A 20665-nucleotide genomic window follows, 5' to 3' on the forward strand; every position below is an offset into this window, starting at 1 on the left:
AGCTGACAGCACACACACACACACAGTCACACAGATTCACACACACTGCATAGATATAGCTGACAGCACACACACAGTCACACAGATTCACACACACTGCATAGATTTAGCTGACAGCACACACACACACAGTCACACAGATTCACACACACTGCATAGGTTTCGCTGACAGCACACACACATACACAGTCACACAGATTCACACACACTGCATAGATTTAGCTGACAGCACACACACACACAGTCACACAGATTCACACACACTGCATAGATATAGCTGACAGCACACACACACAGTCACACAGATTCACACACACTGCATAGATATAGCTGACAGCACACACACACACAGTCACACAGATTCACACACACTGCATAGATATAGCTGACAGCACACACACACAGTCACACAGATTCACACACACTGCATAGATTTAGCTGACAGCTAACACACACACAGTCACACAGATTCACACACACTGCATAGATATAGCTGACAGCACACACACAGTCACACAGATTCACACACACTGCATAGATTTAGCTGACAGCACACACACACACAGTCACACAGATTCACACACACTGCATAGGTTTCGCTGACAGCACACACACATACACAGTCACACAGATTCACACACACTGCATAGATTTAGCTGACAGCACACACACACACACAGTCACACAGATTCACACACACTGCATAGATATAGCTGACAGCACACACACACAGTCACACAGATTCACACACACTGCATAGATTTAGCTGACAGCACACACACACACAGTCACACAGATTCACACACACTGCATAGATATAGCTGACAGCACACACACACAGTCACACAGATTCACACACACTGCATAGATTTAGCTGACAGCACACACACACACAGTCACACAGATTCACACACACTGCATAGATATAGCTGACAGCACACACACAGTCACACAGTCACTCTCACACAGCTTGACACTCTCATGCGCGCACACATTCGCACTGACGGGATAGACATAGCGGCCAGAGCAAGCACACACACCACACACACACAGTCACGCAGATTCACACACACACACATCACAGATTCACACACACACACATCACAGATTCACACACGCGCGGTCAGAGTGCATCATTCTCCGCGGTGCCGCTGGAGAGGGTATCGTGAGCCGCTGCTGCTGCTGCTGATCATCATCATCATCGTCGTCGTCGCTGTCGCTGCTACTGCTGCTGCTGCAAGTGGAGGAGGAGGAGGGATGCGCCGAGGTGGAGCAGAGACGAGCAGCAGCAACAGCAGCAGTAGCGCATAGAGGTGAGAGCGAGACGGGACGAGGCCGGGGGGGGGGGGGTTGTGGCATCGCGCACCGAGTCCATTGCCACTCACTCTCATCAGCGCAAGCGGCGGCGCCAGCGTTAATCCGACTCGAGCATTTTTGTGTTTATATAACGCCAGCAGCAATCGACGCTAGCCCTTGATACCGCACTCGCATTAATGCAACGCCAATGGCTCGGTGGAATACCGGCAATTCACACAACGTTATCATCGAGACAATGCCGGCTTTGGAACAATCATCGCACAGCTGTCCACCGCTGACACGAAGGACACCCTTAGAATATAAGAGCGTGTCCATCGATAGCATTAGCTACGGGGCTAGGATTATTAATACTCGCGCCTATGCAATGCTCGCATTGATGCCGCACGCGCATTTCACGCGCAGAATTCACCGTCAGCGCGAACGCGTTAATGGCATCGCAAACACAGCACCCTTCATTAGCACATGCGCAGGATTCGTATTGAATTCAGCATTACTACTACGATATAGCAGTGGCAGTGTCCCACACAGAGCATCCATCATTAGCATTCAAACTAGCATTAATACAGTCCTAGCATTACACACGCAGCACCTGTCAACTAGCATAACATACGCGAATCGAGCACAAGCATCGATACTCGGTTGAATTCACATCTACCGTCTCCAACACTACCATAATTTTCCATCACCGCTTGCTTTACACCATACATCTCCATCGCTAGTATTATTAATCTGGGATTATTTACTAGCAGTATCTTTAGTAAATAGCAGTGACCCGGCCATCGTCGCTAACATAATGGACCAGCATCGTCGTCGTCGTCATCATCAGCACAAAGAAGAATAGTGTAACGTCGTAATCATGACCAACATTAGCAGCTAGCATCTTAACTAGAATGTATACCTCCGTGTCGTATATCTCACGGTAAAATTAAATGCGAGCGTGAATGCATCTTGATTAAAATCGAGTGTCATTAATGCAATAGTATCCTATCAATAATATTTTCCTTAGATTCATTATAACAATTTCAATGTCGTAGTTCTGAATATTACCATTTCTAATACATTTATTGAAACTCTATTCACAATTTTAATTAAAAACATGTTTTCTATTTTATATCTCTCATGTTATTCAATGCAGTAATTATAAGTGTCAGCAGTGCTTATTACAAAATACACTGGTATAACACGGTATATTATTACAGTTCAGTATGTAATATTGAAAATTACTGTTTTCATTGGTGCATCAATTTAATGAAATAGTTTAGTATTGCCTTTTATTGTGCTTTATTACAGGAATAGGAGTGCCTGTGCACTGTATAGCAAGGCCTATCACAGGCTTTGCCTATCCTACACACTATATGCTGGTGTTAAATGTGAACTGACCTAATATATTAAGGTCTTCATTTGCGTGCACATATAATGGACTTAACATGTTACATTATTTTTATACAAAAAAAAAATAAACGTAACTGTGCGTGTACTATGTTAACATTTTGATGTATATATGTTATACATTGAATGCATGAAAGGCTAACCTCACTGTGTCCTTATGTATTCAACACGGTGGACATTGCACTTGCAGGAGAGCATAAACTGATACATTGTGCGAAAATATCGAGTCTCATACATCCATCTCCCAATGCGTGTTGGCCAGTGCTCCGTCGTTGAGCTTTTAGGTACAGACCAAACATACCAAGTTCCTATGGCCAGGATAGTTCGATACAAACGGAAACAACCATTCTTGTATTAATATGTGCACCCTTCTCCGGCGGTGATAATTTTGTCTGTCACAGAAGAACAATTATGCTGCTGCTAGTGATGATAATGAGAGAACTAGGTTGACCCTAGTGGGAATTGAGCTCATGTTTCCACGACTTGAGATAACCCTGCTTCTTTGCCAAATGAACCCTACAGCCCATTCCGGCTGCACACTCTCTCAATACAGGACCTACTATATATGAAAGGCTTCTGACGCACGTGTTGTGTGGGGCGTGTGTGTGGGGAGCTGTTCACACACTGGGTGCTGAAATTTTGACTTAAAACTTTCGTGACTGCAGGAATTCATATTCTTTGGTTCTTTCGGTAAAGTCACGTAGATGGGAAAAAAAAGTAAATAAAATTAAAACTGCGACGTTTCGATCACAACACAAGCGATCGTCTTCAGGAGGAAGACGATTGCTTGTGTTGTGATGTGTTATTATTTTTTCTATCTACGTGACTTCACCGAACGAACCAAAAATATGGGTGCTGAAAGTTCCAACAAAGTTGTGCCGTGGTGGAACTACAAGTAGGCACACAGCCCTCCGTCCAAGATTATAATATAAATCAGTTGAAGACAACTGTTATAACCATGAAGCCCAGTAAACTTTGCCACGTTGAGCAAACACTGGCATATGGTTCGAACCGTTGGACGAATGTTGACGCAAAGTTGGTCCAACGTTCCACGTTTACTCGGCGTTTACCATTTAAGCTATCTCCCTGAAGGGGGTTCCATGGTGCTTGGTTACTCTTTTGCCAAATGACCGGTTGCAAATGCCTTTACATCAACGACTTAGTCAAATCAGTTTGTGCTGCAGTAATCTAGTTTGCCTCTGACGAAATCAACTAGAGTGCACTTGATCTCGTGAGACCTCGGAAACGAGGCACGTTTGACTGGATAATTCGTGGAGCAGCCACCACCATGCACAGCACAGGTGTTATAGGCTGCTGCGCTGTCGTTGCTGTTGCGGTCTGCAGAGCAACACGATTTATTGGACACGACTGGACTGTTCTCCCCACCCTCACCCGCCTGCGCTCACCGGCACGAAGAATGATCAAATAATACTCGCGACCTGCGTGGCGAGGCCCTTATCCAAAAGTGGATTGATCAGGAGCTGTCTGTGTACTGGTTGTACCTCCTCCAATGAGGTTCTGATTTTCAGCGCGTTTGTCTATTTTACTTTCTTCCTCAGCACGTTAATTATAATGAAATAGTTTAAGGCGATTACACTCAGAATGTCTCGTAAAAAGTAGGCTTTATTAAGCAATTTAGGTCTTTATCAAACAACTTCGGGAGCAACAAGCACTATCCTTCGGTAACGAAAACCGTCTCTCTACCTAGTGTATATCCGGTCTCAAGCACGCACTACTAAACCACCGCCTGGTGACGTGTAAAACGCTCTACTCTTGGAGTTTCCCAATGTGGCCATGTGACCTAAAGGTCTTACGCCTTAGCGTGTCACGTGACAATGCTAACGATGATGATGCTGCTGTTATCTTGAACCAGCAGAAGAGACGCGAGAGGGCTGGACATGCGCAAGAGGCAATCCTCCGTTGGAGGGCTCACTGCCGCCACATCCACCACCACCACCACCGCTACCGCCACCACCACCACCACCACCGCCACAACTACCACCGGCACCAGAGAGGGGTCACCGGACACACGCGCAACCACCCGTGGCAGCAGGACCGTCCATCGAGGAGCCCCCCAACAAGGAGCCACTAACACCTGCTGCTTCTGCTGGTGCTGCTGCTGCAGCTGCTCATGGTACCATCACTGCCATCGCCATCATCCACTTCATCTTCCATAGTCCATGCCGTCGTCCTGGAATTCGTGTCTATTCGCATCGCCACCATCATCGCTACCAACCAGAGATGGGGAACGATTAACAAAAAAACGTTCCGGTCTGTGCTGCTCGTTCCAAACAGTGCTGATGTTCCATTATGATATCCTCAGGATCTTATCTGGAGTGTTCGTTGAAATCCCGCTTGAATTATTGGAATGCTCCTTAACAATCCATCAGTGAACATCACTGACTACAAGCAGGGGTCCAGAATATGTACATACACGATACATTAAACTGGGCATGATAAACAAATTGCCTGATAAAAAAATAAACTGACACCTTGCACAGAGTGGAGTGGATGAATAAACAAAAACATTTCGAAGAACACACATTTTATTAATTAAATTGGAATGAATTATCAAACAAAAAAGAGATGAAGTTTCTAACATTCCGTTCCTATTGTTTTAACTCAGTTACGTCCTGCATTCTGTTGAATGACTTTCAATCATTTTCTGGAGCATTCATTAGTTCCATGTACCGTTCCCCTTCCTCGCTATCAACTTCACCATCACATCTGCTTTACCATCATCAGCCACCTTACCATCATCATGCACTTCACTGCTATCAACCGCTTTGCCACAACCACCACCACCATGGCCATCACCGCTTCACCATTAACACCCATTTCACCATCAAATATACGCACTCGTGCATGTCCTCGCCGTACGGCCCCACATCTACACGTGTGTGTGTATGCGTGCACCATGCAGCCTTGCCATCCGGAACCGAGAGGAAGAGGATGTGGGGCGGCGTACATCGCGGGACACAAAACTGGAGAGCATCCCCAGCCCTGGCGAGAGGTGGGAGCCGCGGGGGCTGTACTCGCTACGCAACACAACGTATGCAGACAGACAATCACGGCCCCAGTTGCTGTTGGGTTCGTTTGACCATGAGCTGCGGGGTATATGGATAGATCAGGCTATATTGTACGGTCAAGCCTAACTCTAAACCTAACACCAATCCTATCCACTCCTGGTACAGTTATACTACATGGGGCAGGGGGTACAAAATAACCCGCAAAGATGATCCCATATGACAACATTTCTCACTTTCCTTACCGAAAACTGGTCAGTGTTGAAAGAGTTTTCTAAAATTTGGAGTCACAAACCGCAGCAAGAACGACTATTGGCAAATAGAGAAACACATTTTGCCCTGACGGATACTGGTTGGCTTCTGTAGTGTTAATTAAATACTCTCGAGGAAATTAGCATTTTGGAAAGCATTACATAACCTGTGAATATGCATATTTTTTCATACTTATTTTCACTCGACAAGGCGATGATATAAATAGTAGCACATTTACCATTTGTTTCGCAGGTTTGCCGTTCAAGCCAAGCGGTTGCCCTGGCTAATACTGTGGGTGTATTAACCAAAAGTGTGCACCATCTACTTCACAGTGCAGGCGATCATCGACTTAAGTCGGTTTGACTTATGTCAATCTGCACTTACGGCAGGTTGCCAATTGCCACACCAGCGTTTATTACCCACGGTGGTCAGACTCACATTTACGCACGACGCTGACTCAGGCACCGGTTCTGCGCAGTTTGTCGCTCAGTCCGTCGGCTCATCGACTCGCTCCAGTGCTAAAACTCTCTGTGAATTCTTCATGATTATTTAGCATTTTTATTGATTTCATCTTTTAAAACGGCTGATAAAAGGAACGCTTCGTGCTCTAGTGATGGTGTTGAAAAGCAAATTTAATTGAAAGGCGATTTCTGTATTCAATCCAAATAATCCAGGAATTATGAAGAATGAAGTTAAAAACCGTCATAAACACTATTATTGTACTTTATATATGATTGATTAAATATGCTATTTGTATTCGTATCAATAAAAGTTGTATATCAGACTCTTGGTCAGGAACGTAACCCCCGATTGTAGAATTGTTTCTCTAGGAAAATCTGTCTCGACTTACGCTGTTTCGAGTTACGGCACCTTTTTTTAGGAAAGTAAACCTGACGCAGTTCCAAGGACCGCCTGTAGATCCCATGAACTTATCCAAAAAAATAATAGGCCATGTGTGCCAGCATCACGGTCCAAATTTGCAAGTTACTTAATTGGGTAAAGCCACATACAAGTGTAATGCGAGCGTAAACGGGGTTCGCTGGTGGGCTCTGGGCCAATCATACGGCCCGGGGTATTGGGGGGCGGAGCCCAGTATGGGGGCATATGGGAGGGCCCGCCGTTCACCTCGGGTCCAATCGGAAGTGAGGTGAATGGGGGTGGAGCCAGCAGGGCCCTATGGGAAGGCCGGATCTGAAGGTCCGGAAGGGGAGGAGACAGGATCACGTGGTGAAGGGGATATAGATGGGAGCCCGGAAGGGCTCCGGGTCAGTTGGGAGAGTCACGAAGCTGGACCACGTTGGGTGGCCGGAGGGAATCCGCGCCTTCAGCCACGTGGCTGAAGGGGCTTCGGCACACCGTCGGCCAGCGGTGTGCAGAGTGGAGAAGCGGAAGGACTGACGAGGAAGCGCGTGCGGGGCGCGCGCGAGGAGACGCTGGTCCGCTGTCGGGACCAGCAGGGTGCGAGGAAGAAGTTGAATAAAGAGCAACGGAGACCAGCAGTGTGTGACGAAGTCTTTTATTACACAAGCATTAACTACCGCGGGACAATGCTTAGTGACAGCCTTGGGTGCTATAAGAATGGCACAGATAGCAAATATACTGATGATTTGATTTGTCAACAGTGCTCCGTCTCCCGAGGAGGTGCGTGCCTGGGGCCGCTCGTTCGACCGGCTCATGCGCTCGGCGGCTGGACGGCGAGTCTTCCGCGAGTTCCTGCGCTCCGAATTCAGCGAGGAGAACCTGCTCTTCTGGCTGTCGTGCGAGGAGCTGACACACGAAAGCGATCCCGCTGCCATCGAGGAACGCGCCAGGAACATCTACGAAGACTACATCTCCATCCTGTCCCCCAAGGAGGTCAGAGTCCATGCCTTCTGCATTCATCTGTGTCCATCTATCCATTCCATTACCATGCACCCGCTGAAGAAATATGTGCGACAAAGCTTGGAGATGTTGCACATTTGGAATTACACTGAGACAGCAAGATGTAGATGGGAGCATTCAAACTTTTAAGAAAAGAAAGTGGTTTGGGCAGGACAGAAAGCCTTGGAGATGAGGAAAGGGAGTGATGGAACCAGCTTGTGTGTAGGGTTAGGTGGATTAATACATTGCAGGATTGCGAGATATGGTGACGGCTTCATCAAGCAGTGGACTGATCATGGCTAATGATGATTGATCAAATAGTTCAACAATATGTTAGTCCCTAGTCCAACAGCATTCAGCCAGGGAACACGCTGCATACTGTTGTTTGACAGTGGCTGCAATCAGTGGCGGCTCCTGCAAAATCTCTCAGGGGGGGCAAATGTCTGGATGATTGATAAGGATAAGGTCCACCCATGCAATGAATAAATTAACAGCTTAAGCATGTAAAGGCAACTTCACTTATTTAATATTAATGAAAAATAAAGTGACTCTTACAATACATCTTGTTTGTTTATATACTCACTATTAAAACAAACCACTCAAGTTTATTTTATTAAAGATTCCACTAGGTAGCGATAAATTATATTGTTGGATGAAACGTGCTTACGTATGATGACGTTAGCACGTATGATGACGTAAGCACGTATGATGACGTAAGCACGTTAGGGCTTGCCCTCCCGGAAGCCATAGAGAATGCATTGGAGCGCCCCCGTTCGAAAAAAAACATCTTTGAATGTAAGTCTATGGGGCCACTCGGGGCAATTCTCAGCCGTAGTGAAATCGCCCCAAAAGAGGCGGTACTCCACAGAACGTGACATGACGCTGATTGGACTATATCCAGAGGCTGACAGTGACGGCTAGCGTGACTCTGTGGTTGAATGACATTGGTGGTGCGTCGCCCAATCGCCCTAATGAAGAAACCGCCCCTGGCTGCAATTATGCTCATCATTCCTTGAACACTCATCACTGCCCTGTCTGAGGTTTGCACCATGCTGCCTGCGATTAATACAGCTTCAACTTCTGGCGAATTAAAGTCGGTAACCTCATCAACAACTTCATGTTCCAACATATTTCGGCGAAACACCTCCTTTGTGTGTCTAATAAACGGCAGCATCAGGTCTAATGGAGGTCAAAATCTTGACCAGTAATTGTTCCAATATCTCTGTTAAAATGATACTTCTCCATATTTTGCTGAATAAACATCCCCATCCTAGAGCATCTCCACTGTTTTTTAATCGTTAAAGCAATCTCCACGACATGCCTACTGGATGCCTGCATAATCAATTATTCAACACCTCCACATTCCATACCTTGTAATGAACACATCTACTGTACATAGTTTGTCCAAAGAAAGTGGCAACAACGATCATAAATTCATGACCATACTCTTGTTCCAAGCGTCATCAGCAAAGTAACAACTTTTCTTCGTCGTCTGCGTTGAACATATCTTACACTGCTTGATTGATGGAGGCCATCATCTTTAATGTCAATGCTTCAACATCTGAACTTTTTTTCGGAAAAACATCTACATTATTTCTAGATTTGAAGCTTTCGTGACTGCAAGGATTCATATTCTTAGGTTTTTTCGGTAAAGTCACGTAGGTAAAAAATTTAAATTAATAAAAGTAAAATAAAAAATAAATATAAAAATCACGACGTTTCGGAGGCATTATATTGTGTGCCTAATTTCAACTTCTTCTTGTATCTTGTGCTAAATAGAAATTATCATTACAATTATCAACCCATTAACAGCTCCATATGTAATATCTCAATCATTCTATTTACCTAACAAATGCAACTATCAAACGCACTAACCCATTAACGTCTTCGCGTACAAGAGCCATCATGAAACCCATCAGCATCCCCATGCTTAACACGCCATTCCATCCATGTAACAAAGGCTGCGTCTTCGCCCTCCCCCCATTGACCCATAAACATTCGTGGCGGACGTCCATGAGACCGTATGGCATTGGGGGGCCGTGCCGCGCAGGTGAGCCTGGACTCGCGGGTGCGAGAGGTCATCAACAGAAACATGCTGGAGCCCACACCGCACACCTTCGACGACGCGCAGCTGCAAATCTACACGCTCATGCACCGGGACTCCTACCCGCGCTTTATCAACTCGGTGCTCTACAAGTCCCTCCTCAACTCCACCAGGGCCTCCTCGACCGCCGGCTCCTCCTTGTCGGAGCCGTAGTAGGCCGGCGACGGCGGGTGATGGGAGAGCGATATTTTGGCCGCGGGACGTGGGGTAGGTGCGCAGACGTGAGCTGCGTTTGTAAAAAGATGTGTGGGCAGATGGGCGTGTGGGGAGTCATAACAATGCTCCCTCCTCAATGCTGGAGCCTGTTTGATTTGGGGTGAATGACGCGTTCTCAGGATGAACTTTAGTGTGGGCCAGTCGCGGGGTCCAAAGATATAACAAGGGGACACCTAGTTGTTAACAAAGAGGCCTGTGGGACCTCCCCTTCTCGAGAAAATGTGAGATCCTTAAAGAGTTCTGTATGCTCGGCAAATCTTTAGGCTGAGCAGGGAGAACTTTGCGTAAAAAGAAATACAAGGGCTTAACCTGAACGGGCCTTGAAGCCGGGCAGGAGGGTGTGTGTGTGTGTGTTTACCTTCACTGTTTTTAACGATAAGCAGGGAACATTCCACAGCCCATCATCTAACCGACCATTAGACCACTCTTGAGCACAGTAAATGCGGCTTGCATCTTTTTTTTTTGGGCCAAGTTGTACGGTGGCGGGGCGGTGGGTTGCTATGATTAATGAGTGTCTCCTTCTCTTCTCTGACATCGGAGTAGCTTTAAAGAAAGAAGACTTGCTCGAGGAATTTCCTCACTTTCATTTGTTGCTTCAGGAGGTTGAGTTCGAGCGATCTTTTCCACGGTGCTGAACAGTGAGACGCTTGATGGGTGGCTCAGTAAGTTGTTTCATAGCCTTTATGTGATGAGCAGTACAAGCCGAACCTAGCTGCTTGCTTGCTGCTCACGGATGTGCATGCAACTCCATGATGCTCATAGTGTTTTGAAAGGTAGTGCCGGCTCAGAGGCAGCTTAAGAGAGGTAATGATTTAGGGACGCGGAGTAAAAATGACATTTACACAAACGCATAAAATATGGGCATCATTGCCTTTTTGGCTTTTAGTGGTTTTTAAAATGGACTTTTTTAGACTTTGTATCTTCAGTTTGATGAGTCGGAGAGCAGATGCAGCCTCTGAGTTTCCCATAATCACCTTCTCCAGTTGACGAACATCTCTACCAACTTGGAAAATAAAATATGCATGTGCACGCCAGTACAATGCACACATATATTATATTATTAAACACACTGAGGATAAATACATTGAAGCAATCTGGAGAGAGAAATAATCTCCACAATACCACAGGGCTTGAAATGTGCCAAGCACCCTGTAGTTTTCACCAGCCTTGCTAAAATGCTGAAAGTGTGGCCGTGCTGAATCTTACGGCAGAAAAACGGCAATGAAAATGTGATAAAAAAAATATTATCTTCACTTGTACAGATATTTTAGTTTTCCTGTGAGCTGCGGTGACAGTGCTGAAGGAAGTCAAGGGCGACATTTCTTCCCTGCCTTTCTCACCAGAAAAGCTGTGTTCTCTCTCTACAGTCTAAACGGTGTCTTCAGCAATGTTTAGGCTGCAGCACTGCTGCTGTGCAAGTCCAGGTCAGCGAGGCCTTCGTAATGTGAAGTTGAGTAATTTTTTGTTTAATTCCTATCGATTTAGGCCTGAGGGCGAGACATTTCATGGTGCATAAGTGACCGGTAAAAGGCATTTTCGGTGAGCAAATGCCTTAACAAACCTTTCAATGAATCAATTTATTTAATTCCAAGGCCTAGGTGAGGGTTTCACCATGGGCGAGGTGGACAGCATGCTTTATTTATTGATTGGTTTTGGCTGAATGCATGGGAAATCTCAGTAGTAAGCCTTTCCAAGTTTATTTCCATAAGGGCCAGATTTGCATTATGTAATCTGGCCAGAGATTGTGAACGTGAGGGCTGGGGATGGGGTGAACACTTAAGTATACTTAAATTGAACGGTGCCAATATGTTGCATGCAATTTACTTGATGTTTACTAACTACGTGAAAAACAATTCTGCGCCTGAGAAGTCTAACTTTTACGTTGTGTTGCTTCTTTTGCGCGGTAGAGTTGAGCTGACTGAAAGAACACTCTATTTTATTTACTGTAACCATTAATAAGGTTACGCTAGGCCCGCCAGCCTGTAGACCAACCAACCCCTCTCCTAGAGAAGCCAGTTTCAAAGTGCTAGACAAGATACACAGTGAGATGGCGATTCTCCTGGGGCAGTTCCCGAACGCAAGGATCTAAGGCTCTGCCGCCTGTGAGAATCACCACAATGGACGTCTCTTATCCCCGTGCCTCCATTAGCATAGCACGATCGGCATGCCACAACTCACGATGAAAGTTGATTAAGCCAAAAAGATGGGGGGGGGGGGGGGGCAAAAACAACCACGAATATTCTATAAATTATCATCAAAACAAAAATACACCAAGTTATAACTGTAAACAAAAAATGTTGCACATTTATTTCATTTTAAATTATGTAAATATATGTACATACAATTGCGTGTGAAAGACAACGCAAGTTTGAAATGTGTGTTGCGTTGGTCTTTTAATTTATACACCAGGGGGGTTTTTAATTGTTAATGTTTCACGAGCAATAAAATAATATATATAGAAAAAAGAAAAGGATTTTTGTAAATACTTTATGAACATCAAGTCCATTTCCTTCTAGGGGTAGCAAATAAGTAATTGGGACAGATTTAATTGCTATTAATTTATTTTTCAGATCAGATATGCTTTAGTTGCTGAAGCTCAAAGGTTTCACGCACTCGAAATGTTACTTTAAGGGGGAAGCGAGTGCTGACGCAGCATCAATTTGCAAGTTGGCGTGGCCTTTTGTGACTTATTTTCAGTCTGAGATTACATTGAGATCTCTAACTGGGGCTGCAAAATAAAATATATATTTTCCTTCACGTTAAGTGTTAATTTTCTTCACCTCGTGAAAACTGTGCCAAAACATTACGTTTGGTGCCAACATCAAAATATTTGTATAAACTTTACTGCTACTTAAGTTTTTCTGCTTGTGCTGTATAGCCCCCTGATGTGTTTTTTGGGTTGTACTGCATGTTGTTCGACATGATGTCGAGAAACGAAGAAACTCCCAGCACATGGAGCAATACGTCGAACATTCATTCAGTTCCTGTACAAGCTCCCAGCACCTGAAACGAAATGTCGGACATCATGGCGAACACGCTGTTGAACCCGAAAACACACCAGTGCCGTGAATGTTTCTAAGAACTGAAAAAAAAGAGACGTGGATTTTATGACCGTGTAATATCCCATTGTGAACATTTGGAGGTTTTTTTATGCCAAGATGTGGGTTTGACATATTTTATTGCGAACAGCATCTATTGAACAAAGTGTGAAGTCTGCCTTCTGCCATTGTGCAGGGTGTAACGCAAACCCAAATATATGGACGTGGGCTGCACCTATATGCTATGAAGCAACATATAGCGTAATGCCACCAATGTATATTATTTTACTTACACCACACTCTTCGACGGTACGGTATTCTACACGGCAAGCATGCAACAATTCATTGCTTAAAATATATTCAAACGGTCACAATATATTAATTGAATCATGCATCGTACAATCTATTATTTACAATTAAAGCACGTTTAGGCAGAGCGTAATTTCTCAAATATTTTCTGGGTTACTAATAGAAGACTGGATTAGGTGGCAGATGAGCAATATCCACAGCCATAGCGAGAGGGATACTGGATGTGGTGTGCTGGGTGAAGACATTTCTATTGGCCACTGACCCAAACAAACCTGGCTGAAAGTAAGCTCCATCTTCAAGCTAATAGGTCAAACCAGATTAGAGAGAATACAAGACAAATTAAAGACTAACAAGAACTAGTTATACTCTTTGGTTCTTTCGGTAAAGTCACGTAGGTATAAAATAAAATAAACCACGACGTTTCGGGCGCAACACACAAGCGTCCATCATCAGGTGGGAAAGCATGGATTCCTGCAGTCACGAAAGCTTTAAATCAAGAAGGAACTAGTTATTGACAAAAAATGAAATATCAAAATTGGTAAATCACTACATATCGACCGTATCTACTGTAGTTAAGGTAAAATAGGACATTGCCATATGCACGAATAACTCCCTGTTCAATGTCCATTTAGTAGTAGTGAAAAAAAATCTACATTCCTATGGCAAGGATCAGCCTCCCCATGGGACGTATTCGTAAGAATGTATTGCCATGCATACCAAGACTAATAACACTATTAACACAATTTTTGTTCCAGGGTAGTAAGTGTTATTTCGTAATTGCTTATGCCTAAAAAGTATAGATAATGGATATTATTCCCCACAAACTTTGCTTTTGTGACTAGGACAGTGATATTTAGAAATGTACTTATTTTCAATGAGAAAACGGGCGAATTTGTGTAATTCCGTTCACATAAAGTCAGAAAAAAACAACATATGAATAAAAATGAACATGTATTTATACTAAAGTAATACAAAAATGTCTACAAAAGATTTAGAAGCGAGTAGTTTTTCGAAATTGTTCCTCCCCACAGAGAACTCGGTCCGCTGTGGCCAGTCCCGCCTGTGGTAGTGCACCTTGGTGTCTAAATCTTCAGTTGGGTCTGATTGTGTGCTAAGTCGGGGGGTGTTATGGAACTCAACTATTTATAAAACAGCATTACATTTGACTCATGCTTATGGTTTTTACGGTTGCGATGTGTAGCTCTCAAATGGGTTGTGCCATGCATTATTTGAACATCATGCTGAACAAGACGCGGTACATTAAAACCCCATCGGCGAGTATTACATTTAATGTAAAAGTGTAAAGTACATTGTGTACTTTAACTGTAAAGTTTTATTTTTATTACACTGTAAACATAATTACATACTGTATGAGTCGCGTGCATTCTATCGAATATGGCAACGTTAGCAGTTTTGTTAACATAGTGTTTACCACTAATCGTGTGTTCAATTGAAGTGGTCGTCAGCATGAATTTGTTCTGAGGTCAGTCATTCAGTCTGTGAGACCAAGGTCAGAGTCTGTTAGACTAACATCACAAGTCATTCAGAGTCTGGTCGAGGAGATCTCAATCAATCTTCATTTGTTTTGCTTGTGTATAGAAACACCGAAAGCAAAAAAAAAACATAAAAAGAAACATATACAATATATGATGAACTTTGTAACATTTATTTTGAAATGTATTCGCTTTTCCACAAAGCAAACAGTTCAGTTAAGAGAGGTTTATGAAGTTGCAGTCTGCCCTTCAGGTCGGTTTCAACTTTTAAGTTCGATAGCAAGTACGTGTGAACGTCTTTTGACGCGGGGAAAAGCCGAGGCTATAGTTGAGGCGGATTTTCGAGATCGGCGATATCCTGCAAAATATGTTTTCGATTTATTGAATCGCAATAGAAAAACGATGATGAAAAAAAAACGTCTTTGTTTTCGTTCCAAGAGACCTTGACCTTTAACAAGGGTGAAGGGAACATCTCAATTTAGAGCCCACATAGTCTGTTATGGGCACATTTTCTTTATTTCTTCACGTTGACTCTGCTGGTCTATAGTACAGGTTGATTCATTTATCGATGCCCCCCCACTGATTGCCAATGACCCTGGTCTTGTGAAGAATGTGGCTGGTTGAGACGTTTGTATGTTGGACTGGCCGAGATTGAACAATTGCATGACGCCGGTGTGTCAACTGGTATAACCACACTAAGATTTTTTTTCTTGTCGGGTCACAACGAAAACTGCGTGTATGTGGATTGTTTATTAAGTGTGTAGAGATTGGTGGGAGGCTTGTCGAGGCTTTGAAATAAATGTATCCCTATGACTTTGGTGGGGTATCGTGAGGATCACGAGGTGGTGGCGGAAACTAGGGGAGGCCTTCATCAAGAAGTGGATTGATTAAGGCTGACGATGATCGAGAAATAGATCACCCTTTATATCTCGTTTGCAAGATGGTCATATGCTGTTGAATAGATTGGCCACGAAAAACCACCGCAATGATTTTGTACATTTGTTTTATCTAATACCTGAAGCACTAGATCGGCAAAGTCAACAGTGATGCCAAATGTGCTGTGCGGGGCAAAGAGAGATCAATGCATGTGTCTATCCTTGTCTTTGACCCAAGACCGTACAACACTGTAACGAGCGGTGCATTGTGGGTCCAGGTTATTCATCTAGCCAATCGGCAACAAGCAAAATGCTCTCTGCAATCATTCTTTGGCTGGTGCTTGAATCATTGAGATAGGTGTCAGTTACTTTACATACGTTTTCACTTAAGTTACTCAGTGAGCTACGAACTACATTTTTTTGGAAAGATATTTTCCATGCTGTAATATCTGCGTTTTTTTTTAAATACAGCTGTACAAAAAAATGTACTCTACTTGGATATATCTCCAGTATGTACATGCACAGTCTCTACAATGAGCGCCTAGCGGTCTCATTTTTTGAGAACGAGATACCGAACACATTTTATACAAACTTACTCGAACGTTAAGCTCATTTAAAATGCCCTACCTTTGTGTAATAATCAAATATCTATATAGTATTGACGTTAAGGGTGCCCATAATGAATAATAAAGTAATAAGCTTGAGTCCATCCGTGTTTATATCTCGTTCTCTAAACTTTTGTGTGATCGACTAGAGCTCAGTCGTAGTCGAAAGTGCATCTATTAGTGTTGATTGTGTTTAATGTGTGCTGTCTTAGAATGTGTCGGATTCCAATTCAGTGGAATTGGCTGATGCTCTATGAGCCCGAGGCCCCCTACTGAGATGAAAGTTCTGTCGGAAATGTGTCGCTGAAGATGTTGTTCCGAGGAACTTTTTCCGAACCATACTTTACTATAATCGGATAATGTTCTGAAGTTAAATTCAACAGCCTATTAATGGCAGCTCAAATATGAGGTTATGTACAATGGAATTTGCAACATGGACTATACGACTAACATGTGATAGACATGTCGCCTGATATATATATATATATACACACACACATATGAAAAGTTGTACAATTTAGGTCACTTTATAGTTAATGAAAAATGGGACCTAAAGCACACGTGGCTGTGTCGAGGGGGGGAGGGGCAATTATCCTGACACTCAGTAACTTAACATGCATAATATTGTTGATTCCCACTACAGCCATCCAGGTAACTTAACAACAAACAGCATTGTTATGCATGGTATACCGTAATCGCAAGTCCCCCATAACAATGAGCTAATTGGAAAGGTTGAAAAACGTCCATCTTTAAGGTCAGATCGTGTGTCTGCTGCACAGCAGCTGTGGGATCTGGTAAGAGGGTAGAAAGCGTTGACGAGAGGTGTGGTGGTATCAATGGCTTTGGCCAAGATGACATCTTGATCTGGAGGAATATAATCCCAATGTCAAAGTGCTGAGCCGACGTTCTTGAGATAATGGGTCTGAATGATTGTAAGCCAGCTAAGATAAAACCAGGTTCTCTGCACAAAATGGCATGACATTTGGTTTCCCAAATTTGGCTCAACATTAAATGTACCGAACTGGATGGCTGACTTTGGAAAATCAAATTCAACTTAATACAAAGATTTTAAAAAAATGATGTGCAACAACAAAATTAAATGCTGAGTGTTTGGTGTGTGCACGATGCTGCTGAATCCAATGCTAATTTATATTAGCGTGGCACGAAAACACACACAGCGGGCCACCACCCCTGGGAATTGGTGCTATTTCCACCAATTTCCCAACAAGAAATCCCATTGCACCTGGATTTTTTCAGTCCACCGATCCTGACGTGTGACTGATGATCGTAATTGTTCCTGATCAGGAAGACAATGTAACATAAAAGTATTATTTCCCAGTGAGTATTTTCTATCGTTCCATTTCGCCAATGTTTAAAAAAAAACTGTGTTGATGCAGACTTTATAAGGGCTAAGTGTGCATATAACTGCATGTCATATTAATACATGAATGCTTGTGTCATATAAAACACATGCACACAATCACACAGCGCACATTTCACTCGGTGCTGAATGCGTAGTCACATTTTTACCGCCACATCCAGTACTGAAAATGCTGCATCCCATCACTGCACCCTTGGTGCTCATTTTAGGTCAGGCTGGGGAGACCCAGACCTTGTTCACATAACGACTGCGACTGGTGATGTGCAGGATGAGGAATTCAATCCGGGTGGGTGGGACCATAGTGCAACATTGAATCACTACACCACCACTTGCTACACATGCACACACACAGAAATATTTTACAAAGCTCTTTCTCCAGCACCAGAAACAGCAGGTGGGTCTCGAGAGAGGCTTTTCATTTTCTCGATTCATGCGTAACCTTGCTCTAGAACTTCCTGTCAAAAGGCTGCTTTGTGCTGGTTCATCACTTTTTAACAAAGAAACATATTTACTCATTTTCTACACAAAGAACAACAACGGATAACTGTAGATGGATCCGACTCGATTTCTCAACTGTATGAGTGTGAAGCACTGCTTTTATTTCGGGGTTTTTTCCCCCCCTCTTAATATGTAAAGCGTACTGTTATGGCTCGATCAAGTTGGCAACATTTGTTCTATTTCACTGCGAATTAAACAGCGCTATTTGATTTCACTCTCATTGGTGTCGAAATCTCTATACAAATTACTGATGAAGTTGCATGTCTGGTGTTCCTTAAAATGTAATCTTCTTTCTAAACCAACCCTTTGCAAAGGAGATCTTGGATCTCATGGCCACGCCTTGAATTACATTGAGCAAATTCAGATTCCAAAGAACACAGGATGAGATGTTACTATCCTTTGTGCAAGCACTTCCAAGAGTTCATGAACAGTGAGCCTGGTGAAATTTGGGGAGCGCATCGTCAGTAGTGAACCTTTGGTTCCTAGGGTGTTTCGGCCTTTCATACTATACACCCTCCCCAAAGGCGGCCAGCGACAGGGTGATCAATCCTACGCTTGCGTCCCATTCCCAATTAGTCATAGGAGTTGCCTTGTTGTTGATAGCCAACATCCCATGGGACTATGCATGGCAGGGGTGTCCTCCTCCCTGAGTCAAGCATTGTTGACTGCATACCTCCTTAAAATGTAATCTTCTTTCTAAACCAACCCTTTGCAAAGGAGATCTTGGATCTCATTGCCACGCTTTGAATTACATTGAGCAACAAGAAGAGTAGCACGTGGATTAGACAACACACAGGGTTGAGACAAACAAGAACAAGTATAACCCGTAAAAACTAAGTTTTTCACTATAAATCCTTAATATGCGTGGCGGCTAGAGTCCTCTCGTCCTCTGGCTTGAGATGGCTGCCACCTATGGGTCAGATGATTGCATGGCAGCATTAAGCAATTGGTAATTAAATATAATATTTTTGTCCTAAAAAGTGTAAAATTTTGGGAAAAAAATGTCACGAACATTAATTGTCACGCACAACGAGTCTGTGTGCAAAACGTCAGCTCGATTGGATCATCACGGGAAGTGGGTTAAAAAACGACCGAAAGATTTGCACGGTCGTAAGCAAGCAAGCAAGTGAACTTAATATAAAGGATTTAATAAGTATAACCCGTAAAAACAAAGTTTTTAACTCTAAATCCTTTATATGCGTGGCGGCTAGAGTCCTCTCGTCCTCTGGCTTGAGATGGCTGCCACCTATGGGTCAGATGATTGTCTGCAGTATTAAACAATTGGTAATTAAATATTTAATTTGTTTTCCCTAAACAGTGTAAAATTTTGGAAAAACATTTTCACGAACATTAATTGCCTCGCACAACGAGTCTGTGTGCAAAACGTCAGCTCGATTGGATCACAGGAAGTGGGTTAAAAAACAACCGAAAGATTTGCACGGTCGTAAGCAAGCAAGCAAGCACGCAAGCACGCAAGCAAGCAAGCGAACTTAATATAAAAGATTTAAAAAGGACTTTGGATGAACACGTCACTAGAAGGATGATGGCTGATGGTAAAGAATCCCAATGGAGTCACGGCCACGCAGAGGAAACGTGCAAACGAGAACGTTCAAGGCGGAGATGATGTGATGAAATCAGCTCGTGTGCACGTGCCACGTGGATTGTTACATCACAGGACTGTGAGAAGATATCGCAACAGCTTGGGAAGGATTTGATCCAGCAGAGGATTGGTCCTTGTTGAAGATGATTATGGAAGAACAAGTTAAGTTTATTTAGTTTAAGTTTTATACTTCAGGCCACAACACCAGCACCTCCGATTAGCGTGGTTGGCTACGTATGATGTGAAAGAAGATCAACATACACATACATGCATACCAGCATAAGACAACTTTGCTCTAACAAATGTCACATTGTGTTTAATGTCCATTTTACAGCATTTGGTGTACTCTGGTCACTTTCTGCGCAACCCGCTGAGAAGGTGTTGTGGGAATCAAACTGCTGAAACCGCCAACAGCGACACCAGCTAACGGCTTGCATTGTACAACGAGATATTAAAGCAGTGTAGGGGTTTCCGTCTCTATTTGTGCTCACGGGCAACTGCGGGGTTAAAACACATGCGCCGTGGAGACACAGCCAGATGCGTAGTTCCTAAATTGACCCAGACATTGTCTTGTATTTGGGGTTCATGTCAGGACTGTATTCAGAGTTGCAGGAAACCCTTGAATACCGTGGGTTTATCTTTCGCGACCTAGACATATCACGGGCAACCTCTTTGTCCACCAATTTAGCTATCGCGGGGGTT

General features: G+C 43.6%; 1 protein-coding gene across 3 annotated transcripts; it reads left to right on the forward strand.

Annotated features, from left to right (window-relative positions):
* The first annotated feature begins 930 nt into the window (after positions 1-930).
* LOC133340891 (regulator of G-protein signaling 20-like) lies at positions 931-18577 on the forward strand. Of its 3 annotated transcripts, none has more exons than XM_061549363.1 (5): positions 931-1313; positions 4580-4840; positions 5630-5719; positions 7607-7838; positions 9895-18577. In XM_061549363.1, the coding sequence occupies exons 2-5, from the start codon at positions 4605-4607 to the stop codon at positions 10099-10101; spliced, it is 765 nt and encodes a 254-aa protein (XP_061405347.1). In that variant the 5' UTR covers positions 931-1313; positions 4580-4604; the 3' UTR covers positions 10102-18577. The 3 variants fall into 3 exon arrangements, with proteins under 3 accessions (XP_061405347.1, XP_061405346.1, XP_061405348.1); XM_061549362.1 differs by having other exon boundaries at positions 4583-4840; XM_061549364.1 differs by having other exon boundaries at positions 4583-4816.
* Positions 18578-20665: the final 2088 nt, after the last annotated feature.

This window comes from Lethenteron reissneri, chromosome 10 (assembly GCF_015708825.2).
Source record: "Lethenteron reissneri isolate LAM-NWPU_2019-01 chromosome 10, ASM1570882v1, whole genome shotgun sequence".
NCBI classification, from domain to species: Eukaryota; Metazoa; Chordata; class Hyperoartia; order Petromyzontiformes; family Petromyzontidae; genus Lethenteron; species Lethenteron reissneri.